The 27,640-nt window shown below is 37.4% G+C and overlaps 1 protein-coding gene across 1 annotated transcript; it reads right to left on the bottom strand.

The window, feature by feature from the left end:
• Positions 1–1,550: 1,550 nt before the first annotated feature.
• LOC149226028 (leucine-rich repeat receptor protein kinase HPCA1-like) lies at positions 1,551–25,949 on the bottom strand. Its single transcript, XM_089380082.1, has 6 exons — positions 25,935–25,949; positions 25,678–25,841; positions 25,523–25,597; positions 25,217–25,423; positions 24,603–24,984; positions 1,551–1,667 (listed from the first exon to the last, which is right to left on the bottom strand). Exons 1-6 carry the CDS (start codon positions 25,947–25,949, stop codon positions 1,551–1,553), a joined length of 960 nt encoding a protein of 319 aa, XP_089236208.1.
• Positions 25,950–27,640: the final 1,691 nt, after the last annotated feature.

The following is a 27,640-nucleotide window of genomic DNA, read 5'->3' as shown; positions in this document are numbered from 1 at the left end:
ATCACTTTCATAGTCGCACACTGGCTCTGTATAGTGTGATCCTTCAACAGGGTCCAGGGGTATAACTACGCGTAGTGACTTCTTCTCCAAAACCATCATGCACTTTTTTTAGATTAATCACCCCATTCATGTCAATGGCCCAATCAATTCCTAAGAGCGTAGGCTAGGGATTGTTGTCATCAACAATATCTACCACTTCAAAGTCTACTAGGATGCTCACTCCCTTAATATCCACAGTGATTCCCTGCAATCGTCCCATGAGTATTATCTTTTGTTGGTTCGTCGTTCGCAACTTAATAGGAGACCATTGTAGCATAGGTCTCCCCATTTGATCTTTTGTTTGCTTTGGCAGAACATTCGCATTTGATCCTAAATCCAAAATTACTTGGTCCATTTCATATTGTCCAATCTGTGCAGTTAACCTCATTTCTCTTCATGTCCTCATCTTATGCTTTCCAATCTTCCGGACTACGCACGGTTCTCCTGGAACAATCCCAACGCATATGTTAATGAGTTCCTGTAGTCCTTTTATAGCTTTGTTGTCACGTAGTAACCTCATGCATGTTTCTAGGAATGTTGTGAGCATAGATGGGTCCATCTCTAGCTCTGATTTATCTTTGCTTCCTGAAGTGGAGGCATCAACGAAGCTCTTCTTAGCTTCCATGAAGGTTTCCTGAGTGCGTTCCAAATAAAAATCTGCTTCTTTCACTGGAGCTTTGCAAACCCAAATATTGTATTCTGGTTGTTTTCCTTTGTCATCTCCCATCGTGATTCCACTTCAGAGCACAATGTTCACATTTGGATCTTCCTCGCACGGCTCAGACCTCATCATCTGCAGTATCTGAGTCGGGGGAGGCAGTAGTGCTCCTTTGTTGTGTATCTTAGCTATCAGCGTAGGACAATCTTCAGTTTCATGATCAAACAAGTTGCAATACAAACATGACGGATGCATTGGGTTTGTACAATCGCGGGCATAATGTCCTGACCCTCTCCAATTGTAGCATATCAACTGACCGCGACCTCTTCTAGGTCCTCCTCCGCCACGGCCTCGTCCACACCCTTGAAATCACATTCGCGCCAGTCCTATATATGGGTCTAGGGGCCGTGTTTTGGTTGGAAATCTGTAGGTGAGAGTTCTATCCATTATCAAATCATAGCTTCTACAAGTGCGCTCATCATGTCCCACCAACCTACAAAAGTTACAAAACAATTACTGCGAATTTTGTGTATACTTTTGTAACAAATGGTAGTTGTTTGTAGTGTGCTTACCTCCTATTTAACAAATCATGCAACACAAAGCAAGCATCGCACTAGGTCCTAGTTGTGCTTCTAGCCTTAACGACATTGGTTCTCCTCCCATGAGGTAATTTGCAAACACAAGGTGGTGGTCCTTGTCGTGAACTTGACCTTTGCATTTTATGCACCAAACCTCTTTGCACACTTTTGGTTGAGCTGTCCTGTCCTGTTACAAACTCTGCATCTCAAGGCATAAATTCTTCATCTGCGCATGGATTTGTGGAACTCCCAAGTTGGAATCCTACATTAGGGTCTCATGCAGCCTCATCGCGATCTCTAAGGCCTTTGTTTGAGTCGTTAACTTCTGCTGTGATAGCGCGCTCCTTAAATTTGGCATTAGCAATGCTATAAACAATCCATGATGTTCCCATCTGTCAAATTCATATTAGCTTTGCGAATCATGCATTTTAGTCTCTGATCTAGCTCCCAAGGAGTCTCGCCTGGTAGCATCGTGATCTCTTTGAATCCAATGATTGATTGAGCTTCATCCTTCGACCTTCTAAATTCTTTGTTTAGTGTTGCTTGAATATCCGCGATTCCCGCATTTGGATTATCATTGGAGTGTTTGATATACCAGGTCAGCACGTGGTCTTGCAGGGCACTAACCAGTGTCACTTTCTTTATATTTTCATCTATAACTCATTGTGCTTCCCATATGGCTCTTACAATGAACCAAAATTGGTATAGATCATCATTTCCCAATCCCTTGAACACAGGAAACTTTATCGTGATTTCCATATTGACTCGTGGTGGTGGTGGAGGTGGTACGGGTGAAGATGTTGGTGATGGTGGCGAAGCTGGTGGCGGTGTGGGTGGGGGTGGTATTCGCGAAATTTTTTTCCTTATCAAATGGATCACACTTCACGGTGAGACCTTCACGGGCTCTTCCTCGTCCCTTCACGAAGGTGAAATCAAGTAGATATTTTCTGGTCCCTTACTTCCTTCGTTCCTATAGGTTTCTCCACATTACGTAGGCTCCCCGAACATCAAGGTAATTGCATAACCATTTTTTCACACAATAACATTTTAATATAAGTATTCAAATACTTTACGTACTTACCTCACAGTCCTTTGAGAAAGTGTCGCTCTGCCACGCTATAGCTGATTGAGGTGTCTACTGGAAACTCAGTAATGAATCCTCCTATAATCTGATCAAGCTAATGATCAATGGCACATGCGATCTTATCCTGTAACGCTTCTAATATTTGCACTAACTTTGGGGTCCACACAATAGGACCGTTAAGTTTCCACCTTTCTTCGCTATCTGCTAGCTTCGCGATCCACTCGTACAGCTCAGTATGGAAAGACGCGAAGAATATTTCATGGATCTCTGTGTACAAGTAGTAGTCTAACCGCTCCTCTTTTGTCAGTTGTGGGTTTCTATTCTCCTACACCGTGAAATCGTGAATTCTTCTCTCCAGCCGGCCTTCAATTTCCTTCTTAGTTGGATTCTAATGATACGACATTGGACATATCTATGTAGATTTGAGTCCTGGCAACAGAACCATTTTTTGGCTTGATGGGGCATAACCCAGGTTTGGATTTGATTAACTAAACAAGTCCCTACACTACTGGCCCTTTTGGCATCAGCTCATGGAGCACAGACTGAAGTCTCACCCGAAGCAGTCAAGGGGGATGCTGGAACCAAGTTTCTGCACCCTTGAGATGTCTGAGGTGTTCATTTAGTCAAATTGTGACTACCTTCACGCAAGTCACTTCACACATTGTGATAACCTGTGAGACCCACAATCTTTTATAATCACCTTTAAGTAGCCCTAACCAGGGGCTGAGGTGCTTTCACACCACTATGGCACCGATATGTGCTATTTCCCCAAATTGTACCATAGATCTTGCTTATCTTCTTAAGGATCTTAGTTAACTTCACGTAAATAAATACTTTATCTCAAATTTACTTAATTATCATAGTCACATGTGTTCATGCATCATATAATAGTAAAAATACAATTTACACCCAATATATTCAATGTAACAGATGCATAAAACAGGAAATAAATATGCAATATGCAGAATGGATATGAAAACTTCTCTTTATTATTGTTACAGACTCGACTCACCCTGCGCATTTAGCCACAAGGGTTCACACACTTAGCTGTGGACTACTAGGCCTCTGCGCACTCAGCTACAGAGCCTTTTCCTACTCTACGATCCAAAGACTTGACTTTACACTTCACAGATATGACTCAATTCTTCATCCTTTGATCACCACTTAACTACTTAGAGCCTCACTCTTTTTATACAATCCCATGGACTGCGGACCATGGGTAGATCTCTATAGGCAACATTAAATTACAAAATTAAGGGAAAACAACCCTATGGCTCATTTACAAGCTATGTTCTCCACTCCCACAAAATGTAGAACTTTTACATCAATGATACAATTTATGACCAAAATCTGGGCTCTAAGCCCCAAAAATTTCCTTGGGGGATACCGCACCCAACAAACCTGATTTCATTAGAGGTTGTGAAGTGGTTGGGCCAACTGACTACACCACACCCACAACCATACACTATCGGGTGGCTTAACCAAGGATGAAATCTCCGAGTTCGCCAGTAGTGCAACCTTCCCTATAGCATCAAACCCTTCACAGATGAGGTATTGTGTGATGTTGCAGCTCTGGATGTTTGTGATGTATTATTAGGTCAGCCATACTTGTGGAGGTGACATGTTGTGTATGAGTCAAGGCCTCACCCTGTTATTATTTCTTTGTGAAATTCATTATACAGGATACAATAGGTAGCCCCACCTACCTCCACCTCTTTGATCTCTGCTAAGAAATGCAGCAAGATCATCTCCCAGACTAGGAAATTAGTTTTCTGTTTGGTTCACTCCCAAAGTAAGGGGAAGACCGTTGCCACATCCATGACCCCCGCAAAGGTTTCCTCCATGCAGTAGCATCAGTAGATGTATATGGTCATGAAAGAAGACAAGGACATCTTCTCCTCACCCACAAGGTACTGTTGCACTGTAAGGTCAAGCATTTGTGCGATTTGACTTCTAGAGCACCTCTACCCAACAGGCCGATCTATCTCCACTCCATTCTGGAAAATTCTGAGTGCAAGCAGTGACATGATCAACATCATCTACAACATAAGTTTCAAGTGGGCGACAAATTCTGGTTGCATCTGTAGAAAGAACACCTTACAAGAGCCCATCAGAAGCTCAGACCACTCTGACATGGTCCTTACACCATTACCAAGGCTATGGGATATAATTCTTTGGAGCACAACATTCCTCCATTCCTTCGCTTGCAACGAGTGTTCAATATGGACTGCCCTTGACCATGCTTCCCACCACTATTGGACACATCAAAGGTTGCAAAACAACTCACCAGGGACCAAGTTCAGTAGAAGCTTCCTCATCTCGTGGAGGAACTCAATGGAATGGGGACCATTGCTTCCTAAGGGGGGAGGAATGATCAAGGTGGATGTTGGTTGCCACCCACCTATCCCACCTGGATGCCCACAACTTTCTCTTTCAGTTTTTCAATTTCCTTATTTGTAGCACAATTTACTATTTTTAGTAGTTTTTTCGGGTCCTGAACTTCTAGAGACGCTTTGAGGCCCTAAACAATGTTTTTTGGGAAACATAGGATCATCATGAGTCCATGGACTGATGCTACTCTTCCTTAAGTTGTAGTCCTTAGATAGATCTTTCTAATGAGGTATTGTGTGCATCAAACAGAGATCGTATGCCAAAGTTACGACCTCGGGAAGTTGATGTACCAATTTACCCAAATGGGGCCCACAGTTTGGCATTTCATCTCCTAGGGTTAGGTTTTTGGATATTTAGGGTTTTCCATTGTTTCTCAAGAATAAATAGGCCTTTGAGCCTCATTGTAACATAGTTCAGAGGCATGTAGCTACCACATATCTTCTCAGAGATAAGCTACCATCACCCTAGCTGGTTTATTTCCATTTCTATTTGTAAGCATATTTAATTATTCTACATTAATAAAATGAAGTATTATTTTTGTTGCATCTCTATATTTATGGTTATATCTGTAGTTTGTTGCATTCCTGTTTAAATACGGATCAGTGGTATTAGAGCAGTGTGATCTGTTGGAAATAATAGCAAGAGGGGGGGTGAATCAGCATTATTAGATCAATTATTTTCATTTCACAATCAGATTTGTATACGCTACTTCAGTTAGTAAATACCGCGTATGTATGCAACTTCAGTTAAGGAAACAATCATATATAAACAGACTTGTACTTTAACTTATTCTTCAGATGTTGATCATTAATTTGTCGAGCAAACCATATGACCAATAACTAGGAAAAGTAAAATAGAACAGGCAATCACACATAAGAAGACAAGATATAAGGTGGAAACCCAATGTGGGTGAAAACCAGCTGTCGCAATTCGTCTCTATCTTCTTTCAATTAGAAACTTCTTCTTACAATGTTTCTCTACTGGTGCAGTCTTATACCAGTACGCAAGCTGCTACCTGCAGAAGGCTACAACCTTCTCTCATTCCCTAGCTTCTCCTGGAAGGGAGCTACAACCCCCTTAGCTCTTGTACTAGCTGAGGTACTAATACTTAGGTGCTGACCTACAGAAGGCTACAACCTTCTCTTTTCTTCCAGGGACCACGTTTCATAAATTTTCAGACTGGATCCACATATATCAATCAAACATCAAGTATATCTGCATTAACCAAACTCCTTTGCACCAAACAAACTGAATCAAATAATCACTTCTCTGAATGTTGTACCCAGAAAATAGTAACAGTAACCAGACACCAATTCTGAACCTAGAACACTGCAGTAATAAACAGAACTAGCTAAAACATATTTCAAGAGTCATACACTACTTCAATGTATACAACCTGCGTGCATACGCTTCTGAATTAAGGCCAACCAGTGTATACACTGTTTTGACTTACTGAACCAGCGTGTATACATGCCTCTGCTGCACTGAACTTGCGTACAGATCTATAGAAGATAATCTATCCTTTTTACTTAAATAGACATTACATATACCCTGATTATCATATTTATAGATCATGTCATGCGCCAAATATAACAGATCAAAAGGTTACACCAAGATACTTCTCTTCAAACTGCCTTAAGATCTTGACCCAATAGGACTTATCCTTCTCCTTGTGTTCAGGTTCCTCCTTAATTCAGATCTAGTTATGCACCATAACCCAATGACAGTATTCTAGATCTTGCTCTTCATAAGATATTCAATGCTTCAGTTGATACCTTGCCAAATGATCTCCTTCCCTTTTTATAGACTTAGGCTTTACTCAAACCATCGTCCAAAATCATAGAGATTCAATACTAGGTACTCAATACCAGGGATCAACACTTTGGTTGCAATACCAGGGACCAAAACCATAGGTTCAAATATGTCAGACTAAATACCATGGACCAACCATAATTTTTCCCACACATGTGCACTTTTCGTTGCATGAAAGTGCATGCATACATATACACACCTTTGATTGGCACACCCATGTGTATACGCGATTTTCTTAACATGAACCTGTGTATACCTCATTTTCTTTCATTTTGAGAGCCTGAACTATGATCTGCCTTCTGAGTGAGTTGCCATCAAGGACAACACCTGTACCATAGTACCAAACCTGTCCCATAATGCCAACAATCTACCCCTTTGGACATGATGGAAATCCCAAGTCACTCAAAAATATTCTGTCCCTTTGACATCAAGGGCAAAGGGTTATGTTCCCCCTGAATACATGCTGAATCCTCTGCTCTGTTGTGTTGTCCAAACCCCCCCTCAATGTAGGCAAGGTCTGCAAGAAGATGATCTACTAAAAGAAACACAACTTTATACATTATAAAAGACCTTCCTATCACCAAAGACACATACATACATCCATCACCCAACCAAGTGGGGATACACCAGAAGTTTACACATGACAAATAAGTACATTCATCCCAGGCATAGTGGGGAAACCAAAATAGGCCATTACATGACCTTGATGAGAAAAGAAATACATGACATAGAGACAAAATATCTACAACAAGACTATGATAGTTATTAACAACTAACATTAGCAGCATCTGTCAGTCACCATTCCGACTAGTACCCATGTTCTCCCTTTGCACCCGTTCCACCTGAAACCAAAACAACTATGAAATTGAACCAAGATCTTCTAAGCTAATGCCAAAAATGCATTATTAGAAGAATATATGCTCTCCCTGAACCTGCGCCAAAAGGTCTCTGTTAGACCCATATCAGACTCATTTCAACTAGAGCCTGGCCCACTGATTGTCTTCAAACAACATATACCTGATTGTACCCACATAAACCAGCGTATGTATGCCTATCCTCCTAATGAAACTCATGTACAACCATTTTTCTCTGAAACAAACAAGTTTCAATAGTAAGATGATGCATCAACTACCCCCAGCACTTACCTGAGTTATTCAAATGTCTCCCTGGGCAGTGGTTTGGTGAGTATGTCAGCAACCTGTTCCTTAGAGGGAACATACTCCAATTTAACCTTTTGTTCAAGCACTTGTTCCCAGAGAAAAAGATACTTCATAGGTATGTGCTTAGTCTTTGAATGCATGATAGGATTCTTTGAGATACTGATTGCACTTGTATTGTCACAAAAAATGGAGATAGGTGGAGTATAAGTGATTTGCATGTCTTGCAATGTTTGCATCATTCAAAGGAGTTCTGTGCAGCAAGATGCAACAGCTACATATTTTGCTTGAGCTGTAGATAATGCAATTGAACTCTGTTTCTTGCTGAACCAAGATACTAATCTAGGACCCATGAAGAATGCACCACCACTAGTGTTTTTCTGTCATCGACGCTTCCTGCCCAATCTGCATCTGTATATGCATGAAGTGTGAGATGTGTACCTTTAGGATACCATAAGCCATAGTTTTGAGTTCCTTGAAGATATTCGAAAATTCTCTTAACTGCCTAAAGATGAGTTTCGTTTGGATTTGCCTAAAACCTTCCAACTATTCCCACTGCATGTATAATGTCTGGTCGGGTACCTGTTAGATAGAGCAGACTACCAATCATGGATCTATATGTTGGTTGATGTACTGTTGCCGATTCATCACTTGTGCTAAGGCTACATCCTGTTACCATAGGGGTACACATTGGTTTCAAATCCTCCATCCCATATTTCTTCAAGATATTCTTGAGATACTTGGTTTGTGATAGAAAAATGTCGTCTTTGTTTTGTTGGACTTGTAAGCCAAGAAAATATGTGATCTCACTAAGCATGGACATTTAAAACTCTTTCTGCATCACCAAGGCAAAATTTTGACTCATGTCTTCTTCATTGCTACCAAAGATGATATCATCAACATACACAACAAGTATTAGCAACTTATCGTTGTCAATTTTTATATATAGATTGCTATCTTTTGATCCTTTTATAAAACCTTGTTGATGGAGGTACTTATCCAACCGATAATACCAAGCCCTTGGAGCCCGTTTAAGGCCATAGAGGGCCTTTTGAGTCTGCATACAAGTTTTGGATCATTTCCAAGAATAAACCCATCTAGTTGTTCAATATATACTTCTTCATCCAGGTCTCCATTCAGGAAGGCAGACTTCACGTCCATTTGAAATACTTTGAACTTCTGAAAGCTAGAAAGAGCAAGGAATATTCTTATGGCCTCAAGTCTAGCAAATGGTGCAAAAGTTTCTTCAAAGTCTATACCTTCTTGTTGAGCATACCCTTTACAAACAAGTCTGGCCTTGTTTCCAATCACATCTCCATTTTCATTCAGCTTATTTTTGATTATCCATTTTGTTCCTATGACATTCTTATCTTTTGGTCTAGGAACCAACTCCCAAGTGTTATTCTTTTCAATCTGCTCAAGTTCTTCTTCCATGGCCTTTACCCAACATTCATCCTTGCATGCTTGTCTTACATTTTGTGGTTCAGTGGAGGAGAGTAGTGCTAGATGACTTGAAGCTTCTGAAATGGTTCTTCTTGTATGTACACCTACCTCCTTTTGCCCCAAAATTTCGGTTTCTGGATGATTCTTCTGAACGTACCTGGATGGAGTCTTTTCTTCGATTCTTATATGTTCTTTTGGTGCCTCATGGGTTTCTTCTTCATCATGAATCTGATTTGATGTTGAAAGATAGTCTTCATCATCTTCGAAATATTCAGACTTTATTTGCCTAGGAGTGTTCCCTTCTCCATCAACCACTACATCAACACTTTCAACAAATTTTACAAGTCTTTTATTGTAACACTTGTATGATTTGCTGTGGGGAGAGTAACCAAGGAGAATGCCTTCATCTGCTCTAGGTTCAAACTTGCCAAGATTTTCATCAGTCTTCTTGATGTAGCATTTGCTTCCAAAAATTTTGAAGTATTTTACCATGGGAGTCCTACCATAACAAAGTTCATGAGGAGTCTGAGTGTTGTTTACCTGGACATTTGTATTATTGAGAATAGTAATTGTAGCAAATGCGGCCTCACCCTAGAAGGTTGCGGGAGTTCCAAATTCATCAAGCATAGAACGAGCCATTTGTTGAACCGTTCTGTTCATCCTTTCCACTACTCCATTTTGTTGATGAGTCCTTGCAGTAGAGAATTCCCTTATTATTCCATGTTCTTCACAAAAATTGAAAAATCCATTTGAGGTAAATTCCCCACCATTATCAGACCTGAGACATTTGATTTTGCGATTTGATTCGTTTTCAACCAAGGCTTTGAATGCTTTCAACTTTTTGAAAGCTTCATATTTATGCTTCATAAGTCCTAACCAACACATCCTGGAGAAGTCGTCAATGAACAATATAAAGTATTCTTCTCCTCGAGGTGACATTTTCCTAGATGGACCACATACATCAGTATGGACAAGTTCAAGTGGCCTACTAGCTGATCCTTCCTTCTCAGGGAAATTAATTCTGGTTTTCTTACCAAACTGACTTGATTTTCATATTGTATTGTCTAGAATTCTGATGTCAGGGACATCACAAACCGCCTTATATTTACATGCTTTCCTTATCTGAGAGAAGCCTAGATGCCCCAATCTTCTATGCCATAGCCAGTGTTCATCATTCTTGCTAAGATAGCATTGTTGTTGTCCTCCCTTGTGTATGTATAGATTATTTGGAGTTCTTATGCCTTTGATCACTGTTTCACCTGTATCAAGCTCACAAACAATACATCCATTTGATTGAAATATTACCTCATTTCCTTGATCACACATTTGACTGACACTTAATAGATTATGCTTTAAGCCATCAACATGCATAACATTTCTAGCCTTGACCTTTTCTTTCAAAAGAACAGAACCTTTACCTTTTATGAGTGCAGGGGTGTCATTTCCAAATGAGACCTTCTTTTCCTTTTCTAAGGCACTATATGACTGAAGTTTTTCTTTATCACCTATCATATGTTTTGAGCATCCACTCTCGATGTACCACTGATTTTCCTGTCCTTCTGCATATAACGCTATCCCACATCTTTCTGGTAGCGGTTCTTTCTTTCTCCATGTTTTGGGACTTAAGGAAGCTTGCTCCTTCTGAATTGTTTGCTGAAACCTACTCTTGCATTCATAATCTTCATGACCGGAGTTGTTACAAATAGAACATTCTATTTCATTTTCAAGAGCAGAAAAGTTATTGTAGGTCCTTTTCATGATCCTAGTCATACTCCTTCATTTTTGAGCTTCTCTAGTCATGATTGTCTTGTAGGAAACACATTGAGCTGCTTTGTGACCAAAGTTATGACAGGAGAAACATTAGCCATTGAAGAAACTCCTGTGATTATCAAATCTACCAACGAAATGATTGTAGTTTCTATTTACATCCATTCTTGGGGAAAATGGAGAATGATTTACCTGTGGTTGGTTGTAGCTTCTGTTCATTCTTGAATTAGATTCCCCTTGATTTACTTGGTGAAGTCTGTTCAATCTTGAAGTAAATTGTCCCTGATTTACCTGGTGATCTTCATTGCGCCTTTGTTGTCGATGTAAACCTGTTCACTTCTCTTAGCTGCTTCAAGATAACTTTTGGAGGTAGATGGCTTCTGTGCTTGCTTCTGAGCTTGAGATGCTTCTAAAGTATATCCAAGACCTGTCTTGATTAGAGGAGAACGCAACACTTTGATAATCTCATCTAAAGTTTCAGATCCTTTATCAAATTTAAAATTAAGAGCTTTTGATTTCTCAATATCCTTTCTAAGTCCCACAATTTCACATTCCAACTTTTCATTATGTTTTTCTCTTTCAGCGAGTTGGAATGTCAGAGTATATATAATCATGTTCTTTTATTCTAAGCAAATCTTGAGTCTACAAATTTCTTCATAAAGACCTTCTTCATCTACAACATCCAAGAAATCATCATCTTCAAAAGCCATCAAAAGTCTATAATCATTACCTTGTTCATCTTCATCACTGTTTGAAAGTCCATCACTGTCTTCATGAGTGTAATAGCTCTTCTTACTTACATTCTGTTTTCTATTTCATCTAACTGGTTCCTTACCTTTGTCAAGCTTATCTTTATGAGGACACTTGGCAGCATAGTGACCAACTCTTCCACAAGCAAAGCATTCGAAAGGTAGCTTACCTCTGAATCTTCCAGAACCTTGTTGAAGGCTCTTGACAAAATTTGATTCTTCCTCTTCTTCTGACATATGTCTTGAGTCATTGTAATCTTGTTTTCCTGAGGCTTTGAAAGCAACTTCGGTCCTGTCTGATGGTCCCCCTTTTCTGATTTCGTAAGCGGTTGGAATTCCGTGTAGCCGTGACATGGTAAGGCTCTGTAGATTCTATTTTTCTTCTACGGTGGAAACTTTTGTTTCAAACTTAGAAGACAAATATCTTAGAACCTTTTCAACCAAAGCAACTTCTTTTATTTCTTCACCCAAATTTTTCATACAATTAACAATCTCATCTATACATAAGAAATAGTTAGCCACACTTTCATCATTATACAGTCTGAGATTTTCATATTGAATTCTGAGAGTTTGTAGTTTTGCTCATTTTATGTGTTCATCTCCTTCATAGCTCAGAATGATCTTGTCCCATATTTCTTTTGCGGTTTTGAGCTGCATAACCTTGAAGAATTTTTATTGAGATAGGCTCCCTAATAGAGTATTGACCACCTTTGTGTTTGTTTCATACTGCTCCTTACCAGCCGTATCTATAGGAGTTGCTGATGGAAAGGTTTATCCCATTTCCACAATATCCAAAACTTCTTTACCAAGAGATTCAAGATAGGCAGTGATTCTTACATTCCAATAGACGAAGTTTCTTCCATCAAAAATTGGTGGCCTGATTGATGCTTATCTTTCATAGTTGCTCATGACGATAGGTCTTCCTCCAAGCGATCAAGCTTCTAATACTGAGAGGCAGGGTGAATCAGTATTATCAGGTCAATTATTTTTCATTTCACAATCAGATTTGTATACACTACTTTACTTAGTAAATACCGCGTATGTACACAACTTCAGTTAAGGAAACAAGCATATATAAGAAGACTTGTACTTTAACTTATTCTTTAGATGTTGATCATTAATCTGTGTATCAAACCATATGACCAATAATTAGGAACAGTAAAAAAGAACAGGCAATCACACATAAGAACACAAGATATAAGGTGGAAACCCAATGTGGGTGAAAACCACCTGCTGCAATTCGTCTCTATCTTGTTTCAATTAGAAACTTCGTTTTACAATGTTTCTGTACTAGTGCAGTCTTATACCAGTATGCAAGCTGCTACCTGCAAAAGGCTACAACCTTCTCTCGTTCTCTATCTTCTATGGAAGGGAGATACAACCCCCTTAGCTCTTGTACTAGCTGAGGTACTAATACATAGGTGCTGACCTATAGAAGGCTACAACCTTCTCTTTTCTTCCAGGGATCACGTTTCATAAATTTTCAGACTAGATCCATGTATATCAATCAAACATCAAGTATATCTGCATTAACCAAACTCCTTTGCACCAAACAAACTGAATCAAATAATAACTTCTCTGAATGTTGTACCCAGAAAACAGTAACAATAATCAGACACCAATTCTGAAACCAGAACATTACAGTAATAAACAGAAGTAGCTAAAACATATTTCAAGAGTCGTACGCTACTTCAATGTATACAACCTATGTGCATACACTTCTGAATTAAGGCCAACCAGCGTATACGCTATTTTGACTTATTGAACCAGCGTGTATATGCACCTCTGCTACACTGAACCTGTGTATAGATCTATAAAAGATAATTTATCTTTTTTACTTAATCAGACATTAGTTATACCCATATTATCATATTTATAGATCATGTCATGCACCAAATATAACAGATCAAAAGGTTGCACAAAGATACTTCTCTTCAAACAACCTTAAGATCTTGACCTAATAGGACTTATCCTTCTCCTTGCATTCAGGTTCCTCCTTAATTCAGATCTAGTTATGCACCATAACCCAATGACAGTATTCTAGATCTTGCTCTTCATAAGATATTCAATGCTTCAGGTGATACCTTGCCAAATTATCTTCTTCCCATTTCATAGACTTAGGCTTTACTCAAACCATGGTCCAAAACCATAGAGATCCAATACTAGGGACTCAATACCAGGGATCAACACTTTGGTTTCAATGCCAAGGACCAAAACCATACATTCAAATATGTTGGACTAAATACCATCGACCAACCATATTTTTTCCCACACATATGCTCTTTTCGTTGCATGAAATTGCGTGCATACATATACGCGCCTTTTGATCGATACACCCGCGTGTATACACGATTTTATTAACATGAACCTGCGTATACCTCATTTTCTTTCATTCTGAGAGCTTGAACTGTGATCTGCCTTTTGAGTGAGTTGCAATCAAGGACAACACCTGTGCCATAGTGCCAAAACTGTGTCATAATGCCAACATGATCTTTCTCTCTCTTTCATTTCATGTCTGCAATGAGGTCGAGATATAAGGTGTTAGGGCTTGAACTAGTCAAACCTTTGCAAGACCAACCTCGCAAACCCCAACGGCCTCCCATGGTGGATGAAAAGAAAGACAAGGGGGTAGAAGATCCTATCAAAATATTTCTCGAAGAAGCCCTTGAGCAGCAGAGGAATGTGATGAGGGACAACTTTACCCATATCCTTCAGCGTCTACCCATGGGAAACGCATCTACTTCCAACAGCTACTCTGGAAGCACCAATCCTTTTAAGGTACAAGTTAACTTTGAAATCCCCATATTTGAGGGTCAGATAGATGCCAATGTCATAGATAAATGGTTAAATTTGTTAGAAGGGTATTTTTCTGTTCATGATTTTTGTAGCCGGGAAAAGATTACTTTCGCTCTTCTCAAAGCAACCCCCCACATCAAGGATTGGTGGGAAACCTACTGCAAGCAGAAGGATGAAAGTATGAACTCACTGTTTTCAGTTGCTCCCACCTGGAATTCGTTCTGGGATTCCGTTAGGGAGCAATACTACCATGTTAAAAGTTATGAGGATAAATACATATAGTGGACCATGCTACGATAGGGAAGGGACCAAGATGTGCCGGAGTTCACAAATAATTTTCATACCCTTCGCACAAAGTTGGGTATCAAGGATTCTGAGCTGCATTTGGTACTCAAATACCGCGACTGCCTACACAGGCACATCCAAGATGAGATGGATTTCCTGGACATCTCCTCGCTTGGCATAGTGTATCGATACACTGTCAAAATTGAGCAGAAGTTTAAACTGAAAAAGCGATACTTTGGATTTGCAAATCCAAAGCAAGGGAAAGGCTTCCCCAAACTGTAGCACTAAGGACAAAGCCAAGATGGTGTGACCCAAGGCAACTCACCGGAGCCGTAAGAAAAGAAAAACACCATGAATTCAAAGAAGGACACGGGAAATAACCCCATTCACAACACAAGGGAGTGTCGGACCAAGCAGTCATTGGTGGCTGAGTTGAAGGCTTCAGAGTCAGATGCATGTTATAACCCTGATTCAGAACTCAATAAGAGGAATGAAAAAGTGAAGCAGATCATTGATGCGGAGCCCAAAACCATTGTTGCCATCGTCAAGGTCCAAAAGAATGAGCCTGAAGATCCAGAGGAGGGAGAACGTCTTTCCCACTCACAGATGTGGGTGAAGGGTTTGCCATTGGAATTCATTGTTAATAGTGGGAGCCGAAAGAACCTCATTTCAGTAGAGGTCATGAAGCATTGGGCCCATGAACTACACCACACCCATAGTGATACAGTATCGGGTGGCTTCACCAAGGGTTAGATTTCCGAGTTCACTAGTAGTGTCGCCTTCCCTACAACATCAAACCCTTCACAGACAAGGTATTGTGTGATGTTGCACCTTTAGATGTTTGTGATGTATTATTAGGCCAACCATACTTATGGAGGCCACATGTTGTGTATGAGTCAAGGCCTCGCTTTGTTATCATTTCTTTGTGTAATTCATTATACAAGACATCGAAGGTAGCCCCACTTACTGCCACCTCTTTCATATCTTCTAAGAAATGCAGCAAGATCATCTTCTAGAATAGGAAATTCATTTTCTATTTGGTTCACACCTAAAGTAAGGGGATGACCATCGCCACATCCATTACCCATGCAAAGGGTTCCTCGATGCAACAACAACAATATATGGATACGGTCATGAAGTAATATAGGGACATCTTCTCCTCACCCACAGGGGTACCATCAGGTCAAGACTTTGTTCGATCTGAGTTCCGGAGCACCTCTACCCAACGGGCTGATCTATCACCGCTCCATTCTAGAAAATTCCAATTACAAAAAGTGACATGATCAACATCAAATACCACATAAGTTTTGAGTGGACGATAAAGTTTGGTTGCATCTGCAGAAAGAACACCTTACAAGAGCCCATTAGAAGCTCAGACCACTCCGACATGGTCCTTACACCATTACCAAGGTTGTGGAAAAAAATACTTCGAAGCATAGCATTCCTCCATTACTTCGCTTGCAATGAGTGTTCAATGTGGACCACCCTCGAGCATGCTTCCCACCATTACTGGACAAATTAGAGGTTGCAGAATAGCGCACCAGGAACCAAGTTCAGCAGAAGTTTCCTCATCTCATGGTGGAACTCAATGCAATGGGGACCATTGCTTCCTAAGGGGGGAGGAATGACCCAGGTGGATGTTGGTGGCCACCCACCTATACCACCTGGACCCCCATAACTGTCTCTTTCAATTTTTCAGTTTCCTTATTTGTAGCACAATTTACTATTTTTAGCAGTTTTTCAGGTCCTGAACTTCTGGAGCCGTTTTGAGGCCCTAAACGACATTTTTTGGGAAAACAGGGAGCAACATGGGTCCAAGGACTAATGTTTCTCTTTCCAAAGTTGTATTCCTCAGATAGATCTTTCTAACGAGGTATTGTGCGTGTCAAACAGAGATCATATGCCAAAGTTATGACCCCGGGAAGTTGATGTACCAATTTACCCAAATGAGGCCCACAGTTTGGCATTTCATCTCCTAGGGTCAGGTTTTGGGATTTTTAGGGTTTTCCATTGTTTCTAAGAAATAAATAGGCCTTCGAGCCTCATTGTAACACAGTTTAGAGGCATGTAGCCGCCACATATCTTCTTGGAGATAAGCTACCATTGCCCTAGCTAGTTTATTTCCATTTCTATTTGTAAGCATATTTTAGTATTTTACATTAATGAAATGAAGTATTATTTTTGCTGCATCTTTGTATTTATGGTTATATATTTAGTTTGTTTCATTCCTGTTTAAATCCCGATCATTGGGAGGATGTTGCACAAATGGATGTTCTCAACACATCACATCACCCTCTATTTAGAGCCAAAAGAGGGGCTCCAACGAATCGATGAAGAGACACATCTATGGACTGATTTATTTCAAGCCTACATGACTTGAAAACCAATAATTACTTGTTAACTTCAAAAATTCATTTCTCCACTTCTACAACTTGGAATTTGACCATTCTTGAAGCATTGGATTATCCTTTTCACACTCTGCCCTCTCATGTTATCACATGTAGAAATGTGCTTCCTGAATTTCCCAAACATGATTGGGTGCAAAACCCCATCCTTGGGTTCCAAGCCCATAAGTGACCTTTGTGGTGCTTTGCCCTCCAATCCCCAAATCGTAGGGTTTGGAGTACCTCCCAAGCTACACAAATCAACACTCCCTCTTAGTAAGGGAGGTACTTAGAAGACTAGGAAGTACTTTATCTTCGTTATCACTGCTTGCAACACTTCCTAGCTCCTGGCACTCACAATCGTAGCAACCCCTGTATGGTGAACTATGCCCATCTTGGAAGTGTCGTTGTCACTGTTGGAAGCACCATGCATCTTCTTCTTATCCTGTAACGTCTTCCACTCTCTCCATGATTCCTTGTTGGCAATTGTAGGAGAACCTTTTCTCCCCACTGACCATGAACTCTTCTTGGACTGCAGAGTCTCCCTCTAAATCTGCAAGCTCCCTCTCGAACTAGATTCCCTTTGAGTCTTTGGAACCTGGACCTTCTCAGGAAGGTGTACCTTCCTCTCGGGAACCTGTACCTACTACTTTGAAGCTTGCATCTGCACTTGAGCCTGCTCCACCTTTCTTTCCATGATCCACGAACTTTCTCATCAATCTGTAGAGACCATGCTATCTAACTCCAAGTACAAACCCATCAGACTTAGAGCCTCTCTACTTGAGTCTTGCTTTCTCATCCTAGAACAAGACCTCAAACCCCTTCCTCTCGATCATCGAGATGGAAATCATGCTATATCTAAGTCTTGGTACAAATAGTACATCTTGGACCCACATCACACATCCTATCTCTATCCTGAATGGTACAACACTTGATCCTCAGGTCTCCAACTGACTCTTGTCACGAAACACCATGTGTAACTTCGACTCCCATTCAAATAGAGTCTCAAAAACCTCCTATGACTCTATCATATGCTTCATCACACCACTATCCATGTACCATCCATCCTCATTGAAAGTACCATGTGAGAAATGAGAAATCATAGAAAAGTCCTCCTCTTCTAATCTCCTAGAGAGATCATGTATCTCAGCTGAAGTGGCAACATTGACGACCTACTTTCCTTTAATTTTCTCATCATCTCCCTTTTTCTTCATTGGAAAACTTGATGAATAATGACCTGTCTCACCATAGTTGAAACACTTCACTTTACTCAAGTCCTTCCTTTTCTTACCCTTCATTTGTTCTGCAAGTGCCACATCATCATCGAAAGACTTCTTCTTTGGAAGAAGAGACTCATCTCTCAACTCTTACTAAATGAAGTCATCCCATAGCCTATCCCAGTCTGGCATCTTATCCCTAGTAATGATTCATTTGATGAAGGGTTTCCATTCCTCGGTGAACCCTTTCAAGGCAATAATTACAATATCTCCATCTAAGATAGTCATACCGATGGCAGGAAGCCCATCTTCGACCTGAGACAATCAAGTTAGATGCACGGTCAGGCTTTCACCTTCTATCATCTTGGCGTACTTCAACTTATCCTCCAATACTAGTAGCTGATTCTTGTTCTCATTCTGGAACAAATTCTAAAGAGTCATCCACATCTCATGTGCATTGTTCTTCTTGGACAAATGAGGTATTAAGGCATCCTTCACACTATCTAGGATGATCAATCTCGCCCTCGCATCCAAATCAACCCATATTTCCATCTCCTTAAGGTTGGTTGGCTTCTTTATCTCTTTCTTGGTAAAATCCCAAATCTTGTTGACCTGCAAGTCCAACTTGATCCTTTCCTTCCACGGAGTATAGTTGGAAAACCCTTCTTAAATCTCCTCTCCTCTCCTCTCCCCTTCTCTTCTCTTCTCTTCTTAGTATTTTGAAGTTTTATAACCTAAATTTGAATAATTTAATGGTAATAAATTAAATAATTTAATGGAATTTGGCATTCAAACATCTAGATTTGCATCATGTTCTAAGCCAAATGATGCATTTTCCTTTTAAAGATCTTGTTAATTTTGTATCTATGAATATGTGCAGGATCAGCTCACAAGATCCATCGATTAACGTTGAAGACGAATGGACCTTACCAGGCCCATACTTTGCATGAGCCCATTGGATTTGTTGGTCAGATAATACCATGGAACTTTCCACTGATGATGTTTTTCACTAAGGTCACTCGTGCATTGGCCTACGAATGTACAGTGGTTAACAAATCTACAAAGAAAACTCCCTTAATTGCAATTTATTGTGCACAATTAGCCAGCGAGGTATTTATATTATCATTTTAATAGGGTCAATGTATTGCAGATCCAATCCAATAACTATTTAATCGAAGGTGGTCTCTCCATAATTTGTAATTGCTGGCAAGAATACCCCCTGGGGCACTTAATGTGCTCTTTGGCTTTGGTGAAACTATTGGTGCTACCATTAGAAACCACATGGATATTGATAAGGTAAGCTGAAACATTAATGGCAAATGATATCTTTTTTTCATTTAGGGATCATTGGTTCATTGAATTGAATATGGTGAAAGAGTATGAAGGGTTTGTAACTCCGTGTTGGATTGTACTCAAATATCATTTATAGGGTCAACTCAAGTTGGGCGACTTATTACGGAGGTCACTGCAAAGAGAAAATTGAAGCCTGCGACATTATAATTGGTTGGAAAATCACCTCTCATTGTTATGGAGGACGTTGATATTGATGAAGTTGTGAATATTTCCTGCCCATCTGTCAGTAGTTACCAAAATGGTGACTATACAAAAAATATGTTTGGAAAGTTCAAGGGTGTTTGTTCAAGAAAGCATTTATGATGAATTTTTGAAGAAAGCAATGGAAATAGAAAAGAAGAAAGTGGTCGGAGACCCTTTTAAGATAGGGGTCCATCAAGGCCCTCAGGTAAACAATGCATGCACCTTTCTCATAGATTGCACTGTCTCAGATAAAATTAGCAATTCTATGAAAATGTGTAAAAGCTTGCAGTCCACTACAGTGATGTGAGTTTCTCTGAGTGAGTTCAAACTTCAAATCCGATGTCTTGTGCTTTCACCTTCTCATCTACTTGAGAATTCCATCCACTTAAATTGACCCAGGAGATATGTTGAGTAATTTAAAAGAGTGTAACTTGCTCCCACTTTAATATGGTTTTCTTAGTAAATTTGATGGACACTCAATTCTAGGTTAAAAGAACTAGTTTATATTTTATTTTAGTTTTACAATAAATTAATATTAATTTAGTTTTTTATTATAACATTATTTTTAATAAAAATATATAGTTAGTAGAATGTTATTTTTCTGTAAAATTTTAAGGAATTGTTTTTAATGTCACAAGAAAAATCTATCAGAAAAAATTCCAAAAAAACTAATTAAAAACAACGATAAATTATAATAACTTTATGAAAAACCACTTATATAAATGGTTGTAGATGGTTTAAGAATTTTTTTGATTGTGACAATTTTATATAAAACTCTCTTATGGTTTCATCTAGATCACATATCAATAAATCATATGGTTGGGGTCATCATTAACATATTTTAAGCAAGGAAACATGGAAAACATCATTATATTTATGTTAACAGGCAATGCAATTTTATGGAATAGGCCCTATCCTATTAATCACTTCAAATTACCTACAATATCTTAGTGTTAGATTGTCACAATTTCCAAGTTTTAAGGAAGTCCTCTTTGGCTTCAATTAGAGAAAAACATTATCCTTAACATGGAATTATCTATGTATTGTATTTTGATTTGCATATATTTTATGCCTTTCTTGGTCTTCCTTTAAATTTTACCTAGTTTTAACAACTTCCTTAAGAATTTATAGCCCAAGCACTAATTATTGAGTTATCCTAGATCATTGATGTCCTATATCTTCTACCATATAAATATTAAAATGGGCTTATTTTCAATGATGTATGATGCCCATTTTTATATGAGAACTCTACCAAGTGTAGATAGTCTTCCTATGTAGATGGGTTGTGCATCACATACATGATCTAAAATTAGTTCTTCAACCTTCAATACTAATTCATTACATTTAAAAAGTCTCTCAATTTATCACACTCACATAAATTAGATGTTCAAGAACAATAAACAAGCAATGAAATAGACACAATACTCAACTAATTGATAATGGAGTTCATCGGCATGGGCTATGTTTCTGGGCCTACATCAATCCACTAACCAACTGTAATGATTCTCCTTCAAAATAAGGATTTTCCTTTTCAAAAAAAGGATGAAGATTCACAATCAATCCTACAACTTACTTTCTCCCCTTTCCAAAGGGAAAATTGATTCATGAGAAAGCATTCAACATATTTCCTATCCTTTGCATTGGGACAATGAATCCATAGGCAAGAATAAAACTTTCTTTCTCTCTTATTCAAAGGATTTAATCATTCCAGCCCTTTCTCTCAAGAAAGGGTTCAAATAATTATAAATTTGCGAACTACCTCATCAGATCAAGGAGAGAAAACTCTCAATATCCCACAATTTAGTATCTAGAACCATTCAAAGCATTGGTTTGAGTAAATCTCTCAACAATTCTCATGAAAATATCAACTCTCCATGAAGATCTTAATTCTCCATGAATCTTTCATCTTTCCCTTGACATTAGGAATATTAAGGGAATTTTGAGGTCAAAAATAGACCTGAAAAAATGAAATGTACTAAAAAATCAATTTTAAAAGAACCAATAAGATTCAAGATGATGATGTCATCTCTAGGGGTAATAATTTTGGAGGAAAAAGAAGAAAATTACTTTTTTTAATTGTATTTTTGACTCGTCTCTTTATCAGTTTATTCAAATATCAAGAATAGGCACTCTTTGGATGCAGAATTAAGTTGCACATCCAATGAATACTCACTTTGCATACTTTTGAGTAGACCCATATCAAAGGAAATTGAAAATATACTACTCAAAATTATGTAGATTAAACCCGCTTTGTATACCTTTGATTAGACCCACATGGAAACAAATTGAAAATACATGAAAAAGCTTGTTTCTCAAGTATAAACATTTTTATTATTATGTATTTTCAATTTCTTTCAGTGCGGGTCAAAACATGTTTTTCTCATGTATTTTCAATTTCTTTCCATGTGCATCTACTCCAAAGTGTACAAAATTGTTACTACTTAAAAGTATGTAGAGTGGGTACTCATTGGATGTGAAATTTAATTTCGCATCCAACGGGTGCCTACACTTGACCTTTTAGTAAATCTATAAGAACAATGTAAACTTTGAAACGGGAACTATAAACTCAAAACGGGAACTCTGGGCAAAAAACCCCGAAAAAACATCAAAAACAGTGCTAAAAACGAAAAGTGTTGATGCTGGCATTACACCTTTTTTTTCCCAAGCTAAATTTTCAACATGTTTTAAAAATGATGGTGAAAACCAATTTTTGGTGCAAAAATTGTCCAAAAAACGCCCTCAAAACGAAGTGTTGATGATCGAATAACATTTTTTTTTCTCAATGGTAAATTTTGTGCAAAAAACACCCTCAAAACGAAAAGTGTTGATGCTAGAATAACAATTTTTTTTTCAAGGGTGAAATTTCAACATTTCAAAATAATAGCATAAAATATTTTATCATGACCCCGAAAAACATTAAAATTTCAAAAAATAAAAATAAAAATTAAAACAATGAAAAAACACAAAACAAAAAAATAAAAAATAAAAATAACAAAACATAAATAAAAATATATACTAAAAACAAAACATAAAATAAAAAACACAAAACAAAAAAAATCAAACATCAAAAATAAAATCAATCATAAAAATGTAAAATGTAAAAAAAAAACAACAAAACAAAATTAACCTATAAAAATAAGAATTAAAAAACTAGAAAAAAATTACAAATTATAAACAAATAAATAGTAAAAAAAAACATATCTAAAAAAAATTGGGGAAAAAACAAATATGTAAACCATAAAAAAATTTGGGAAAAAAAGAAAAAACACATTTAAAAAACTATAAAATTAAATAGGTAACAATAGAAAAATTAAAAAAAAAAAACATTAGCAAAAAACTAAAAAAAATTCAAATTAAAAACAAACTAGATTTAAAAAAAAAAGGAAAATTAACCAAAAATAAAAAAATAAAAATTAGTGAAATTAAGATTAAAATGATGATTACTTAAAAAATAAATGTAAAAATACATATATATGAGACAAAATATAAATAAAAAATATTAAAAAAAAATTGTTTAATCATAAAATAATTTGGAAAAAAAATAAAAAATAAAAAATTTAGATATATAAATTTAAGTAAGTAAAAATATAAAGATTAAAAAAATCATTAACAAAAACTAGCCAAAAAAAAAAAAAAAACAAACTAGATTAAACAAAAATAGAAAATTAACAAAAAAATAAAATTAAAAACTAGTAAAATTAATATTAAAAACATGTAGAAAAAGATAAAAAGACAAAAATAAGCACAAATTATAAAAAAAAAAAACTAAAAAAAAACGAAATTTTAAAAATATAGGTATTTTTCAATAAAAAAAAATAAAAAAATTAAAGAACATTTTCAACTTACAAAAAAAAGTCTTTTTGATTTAAGAATAAATAAAAAAATAATTTTTTTTATTAAATTTTCATTATTTATTTAAAAACAAACGAAAATAATTAAAGATAATTTTTTTTTAAATGTAATTTTTTTTTTTTTTTTTTTTTTTTTTTTTAAAGAAAAAATGCATTAAACCGTAGCAATAAAAATTATTAAATTTTAATTTATTAAAAAAAATAATAAAAAAAAAATTAATAAAAAAAAATTATTAAAATATTTTAATCAAAATTAAATTTTAGTTTTTTTTATAACTTTGTTTCAAAACAATATTTTATTTATTTCAAAATATAAATCATAAAAAACAAATTAATTTTTTTAAAACAAATTTTAATTTTTTAATTTAAAATTTAAAAAAATAATTTATTTTTTTTAAATTAATATATTAACCCTCCGCCCTCCCCCCGGCCTCCCCGCCCCCCTACGCCCTCCCCTCCCTCGCCCTCCCCCCGGCCCCTCCGCCCTCCCCGGCCCCTCCCCTACCTCCCCACCCTCCCTCCCTCCCCCCGCCCCCTCCCCGACCTCCTCCACCCGCGCAGGGCCACCCCCGGGCCGCCCCGCCCCGCCCGATGGGCGGTGGGTCGATTCCAGGAATCGACCTGCCGCCCGTCGGGTGGGGCGCGGCGGCCCGGGGGTGGCCCTGCGCGGGTGGAGGAGGCCGGGGAGGGGGCGGGGGGAGGGAGGGGAGGGCGGAGGGGGCGGGGGGAGGGCGGGGTGGGTGGGGAGGGGGCCGGGGAGGGGGCGGGGCGGAGGGGGCGGGGGGAGGGAGGGGGGGGCCCGAAGCCTTGAGGCGGCTTATAGTCTTGATTACCGAGGAAGGAACTGATGCTCACAATCTCTGGGGATCCAAAGTACTTCAGTTGATCAAGAGGGAAAAACTGAACCGGCGTAATGAGATAATCGGTGTTGTCAAAATAGAGGCAGCACAGGTACACTGCGTCCACAACGAAATTGAGACTCGATTGAAGAGATTGTTGTAAGCTCTGGAATAACTTATTATCATTTAAATCTGAAAATAAGGGAGCTTTAAACACTAGTTTGCCCTGATAAGGCTGTTGGCATTGGCAGGAACTTGGATTGACCTTTAAGCCCCCGGAGCATGTCTTGCCTCCACATTGTGTTAGATTTGTTGCGTAGCTGGTTTGTCCACTGGATGTTTGACAGAAAATGCCAGAGTCTGAAGATTGGGATTGACAAAATGGATTTCCCTGAAGCCTGAAATTTCAAATTTCAAGCCATTACCATTCAGTGCCGTAATCAAGTTACCCAAAACCAATATCACCACTTGACAAAGATGAGCACATTAACAACTAGTGTAAGGTGAGATAAGAACATGAGCACTTGTGAGAATCAACCTACAAATTTACATTTGACAGGAGCCAAAATTGTGCAACCGACCATAGTGTAATTGTAGAGATGACAAAGTTGGGTCAGTAAAGGTACTCACAATATAGAAATGCTCGTAGTGCTTGACTGAGGCGCCTCGGTGATGTTATTATTTTGAAGGTTTATCAGTTCCAGGTTCGGGCTTACATTGCTGTTGAGAATCACAGTTCCGTTCAGATGATTGTCGCTGACATTCAGAGTCTCAAGGGACGGCAAGTCAAAAAAATTGGAGGGAACCTGTCCAGTCAGATTGCACTTATCCAGCACCCTGTGAAACGGAACAACAACATAAATCTGACATTATTCTAGCAGTTCTTCATCTGATCTTCAAAGCTTCTGTAAAAATGTTAACTTTTGAGGAACTTACACTGTTGTCAAGTCCTGTAAACTCGAAAGCCAAGGGGGAAATTCGGATGAACTGAAGTCATTGTTGCTCAAGTCCCTGAACACTGAATTCGTTATATCTAGATTGATATAAGCCAAACTTTCAAACAATAACACAAGTGTTTACCATTTACTTACAGATATTGGAGATAAGTTAGCCCAGATAAGTCTGGAATCGATTGGTTCAGGTTATTATTTGAAAGTTGTCTGAAAGCTCGAGTGAAAAGTTCACCCCAAACATGTTGGATAAAAACATCCTTTTTGTGTTGTACGGTTGTGTCATGATCACAATCATAGGGCCACTAAACTCCGAGAGACTGCAACATTCATGCTTACACGAAAGTCTAACAATAGAGTTCAACAAAGAAACTTTAAGTAAAGAATAATGTACTTACAGCTTTCACGGTCATGTAAATTTGCCTACAAAACGAAATCTAGACTACCGCACTCGAGATATTTTGCTGCCCTCCAATTAGAACAAACTGCAATTGTGCGTTGCTGACGCAATATTTTCCATTTCTGGTAATATAGCGGCTTAACACAGTCTAACTTATCGGTTAATTAAGGCCCTATTGATTATACTTTTCCTGCATTTTCCGTCACTTATTTCGACATAGCGCCTATGAAAACCTGTTGTTTTAGAAGCTGATATAACAACGTAAAAGATTAGGATTGTGAAAAATTATAAAAAGAGAGAGAAGAAAACCTCCAAAGCCTCCTTAGGTCGATTATACTTTCTGAGTCCCTTCGCAATCTATTTTAAGTCCTCCTTCTCGACTTCCCTACCTTCCATGATCCACCTTTCCAACTCGGCCACAACACTGTGCTTTGGATATACAGCTCTGGATATGGACTCCTATATAAACTATTCGGCAAACCCTTTGAATGGTCTTTATCCTCCTCAGTCGGTACGGCCACCGTAGTAAGTACTCTAAAAAACCCTATTTCGCAAACCCTGCTATCTTCGTACGGATTATTCATGCTGGAAAATATCCAATTCAAATAAATAGCCCGAAACCCTAAGCTACGAAGCGGACGGTAGAGTGGAATGTCCAGGTAGCCACAGTTGAAGGAATGTGAAATGTACTTCCATTTGGTTATGGTTTGTCTGAAAACAACAAAGAATCACTGCACATCAGGAATCTCTTCAGTCAAAACCAAATTTCTGACTAAATTTAGTCCGAAAGTCATCCATTCATGTTTGGTCTAAGTGCAACTTCTAATAATGTTATATGTGTAAAGTCCTACATATTTCAAAGAAACATATTATTTCTCATATGGGGGCGGGGGGTGGTAGGGGGCGGAGGGGGGTGGGGGGAGGGCGGAGGGGGGCGGGGGTTAATATATTAATTTAAAAAAAAAAATTATTAATTTTTTAAATTTTAAATTAAAAAATTAAAATTTGTTTTAAAAAAATTAAATTTTTTTAATTATTTTTTAAAGAAAACGTTAATAATAATTAAAATTTTTTAATATGTTTTCAAAATTTTGTTTTAATAAATAAAAAATAAAAAAAAAAATTAATAATATTTTTTTAATTTTTTTATACAACACATAATTATAATTAATTTTTTTAATATATTAATTTAAAAAAAATTATTAATTTTTTAAATTTTAAATTAAAAAATTAAAATTGGTTTTAAAAAAATTTTTTTTTTTTCATGATTTATATTTTGACATAAATAACATATTGTTTAAAAAAACATTATAATTTTTTTTTTAATTAAAAAAAGATGGTTTTAAAAAAATGTAAATTTAATTTATTTTTTTTTTAACATAAAATGTAGGTTTAATTTTTTTTATTTTTTTTGAAAATATAAAATGTAGTTTTAATAATTTGAATTTTTAAATTAAAAAATAATAATAATAAAAATTGTTTAATTTTTATTTTATTTTTTTAATAAAAGACAAGATTGTTTAAAAAAATAAATTATTTATTTATTTTAAATAAAATAGGTATGTTTAATAAAAGATAATTGTATTTTTTTTTTTTTTTAATAAAAAATAACCATTTTTTTGGTTTATTTTTTTTATAATTTAATTTTATTTTTGTTTTTTTAATATTAATTTTACTAGTTTTTTTTATTTTTTTTCGTTAATT

The sequence above is a fragment of the Pinus tabuliformis genome, chromosome J (genome assembly GCF_031772625.1).
Source record: "Pinus tabuliformis cultivar Carrire ecotype Pingquan chromosome J, CPIR1, whole genome shotgun sequence".
NCBI lineage: Eukaryota > Viridiplantae > Streptophyta > Pinopsida > Pinales > Pinaceae > Pinus > Pinus tabuliformis.
The sequence above is the reverse complement of the archived record's forward strand: the minus strand, read 5'-3'. Positions and strand labels throughout refer to the sequence as shown.

What these genes read in the sequence shown, in the direction of transcription:
- LOC149226028 (XM_089380082.1), bottom strand. An exon ending in CTAACTTATCTCCAATATCT is followed by an intron (nt 25,598 to 25,677) that starts GTAAGTAAATGG and finishes TTCAGTGTTCAG; the next exon opens with GGACTTGAGCAACAATGACT. An exon ending in ACTTTGGATCCCCAGAGATT is followed by an intron (nt 1,668 to 24,602) that starts GTGAGCATCAGT and finishes TGAATTTGACAG; the next exon opens with ATGGGAACATCATGGATTGT.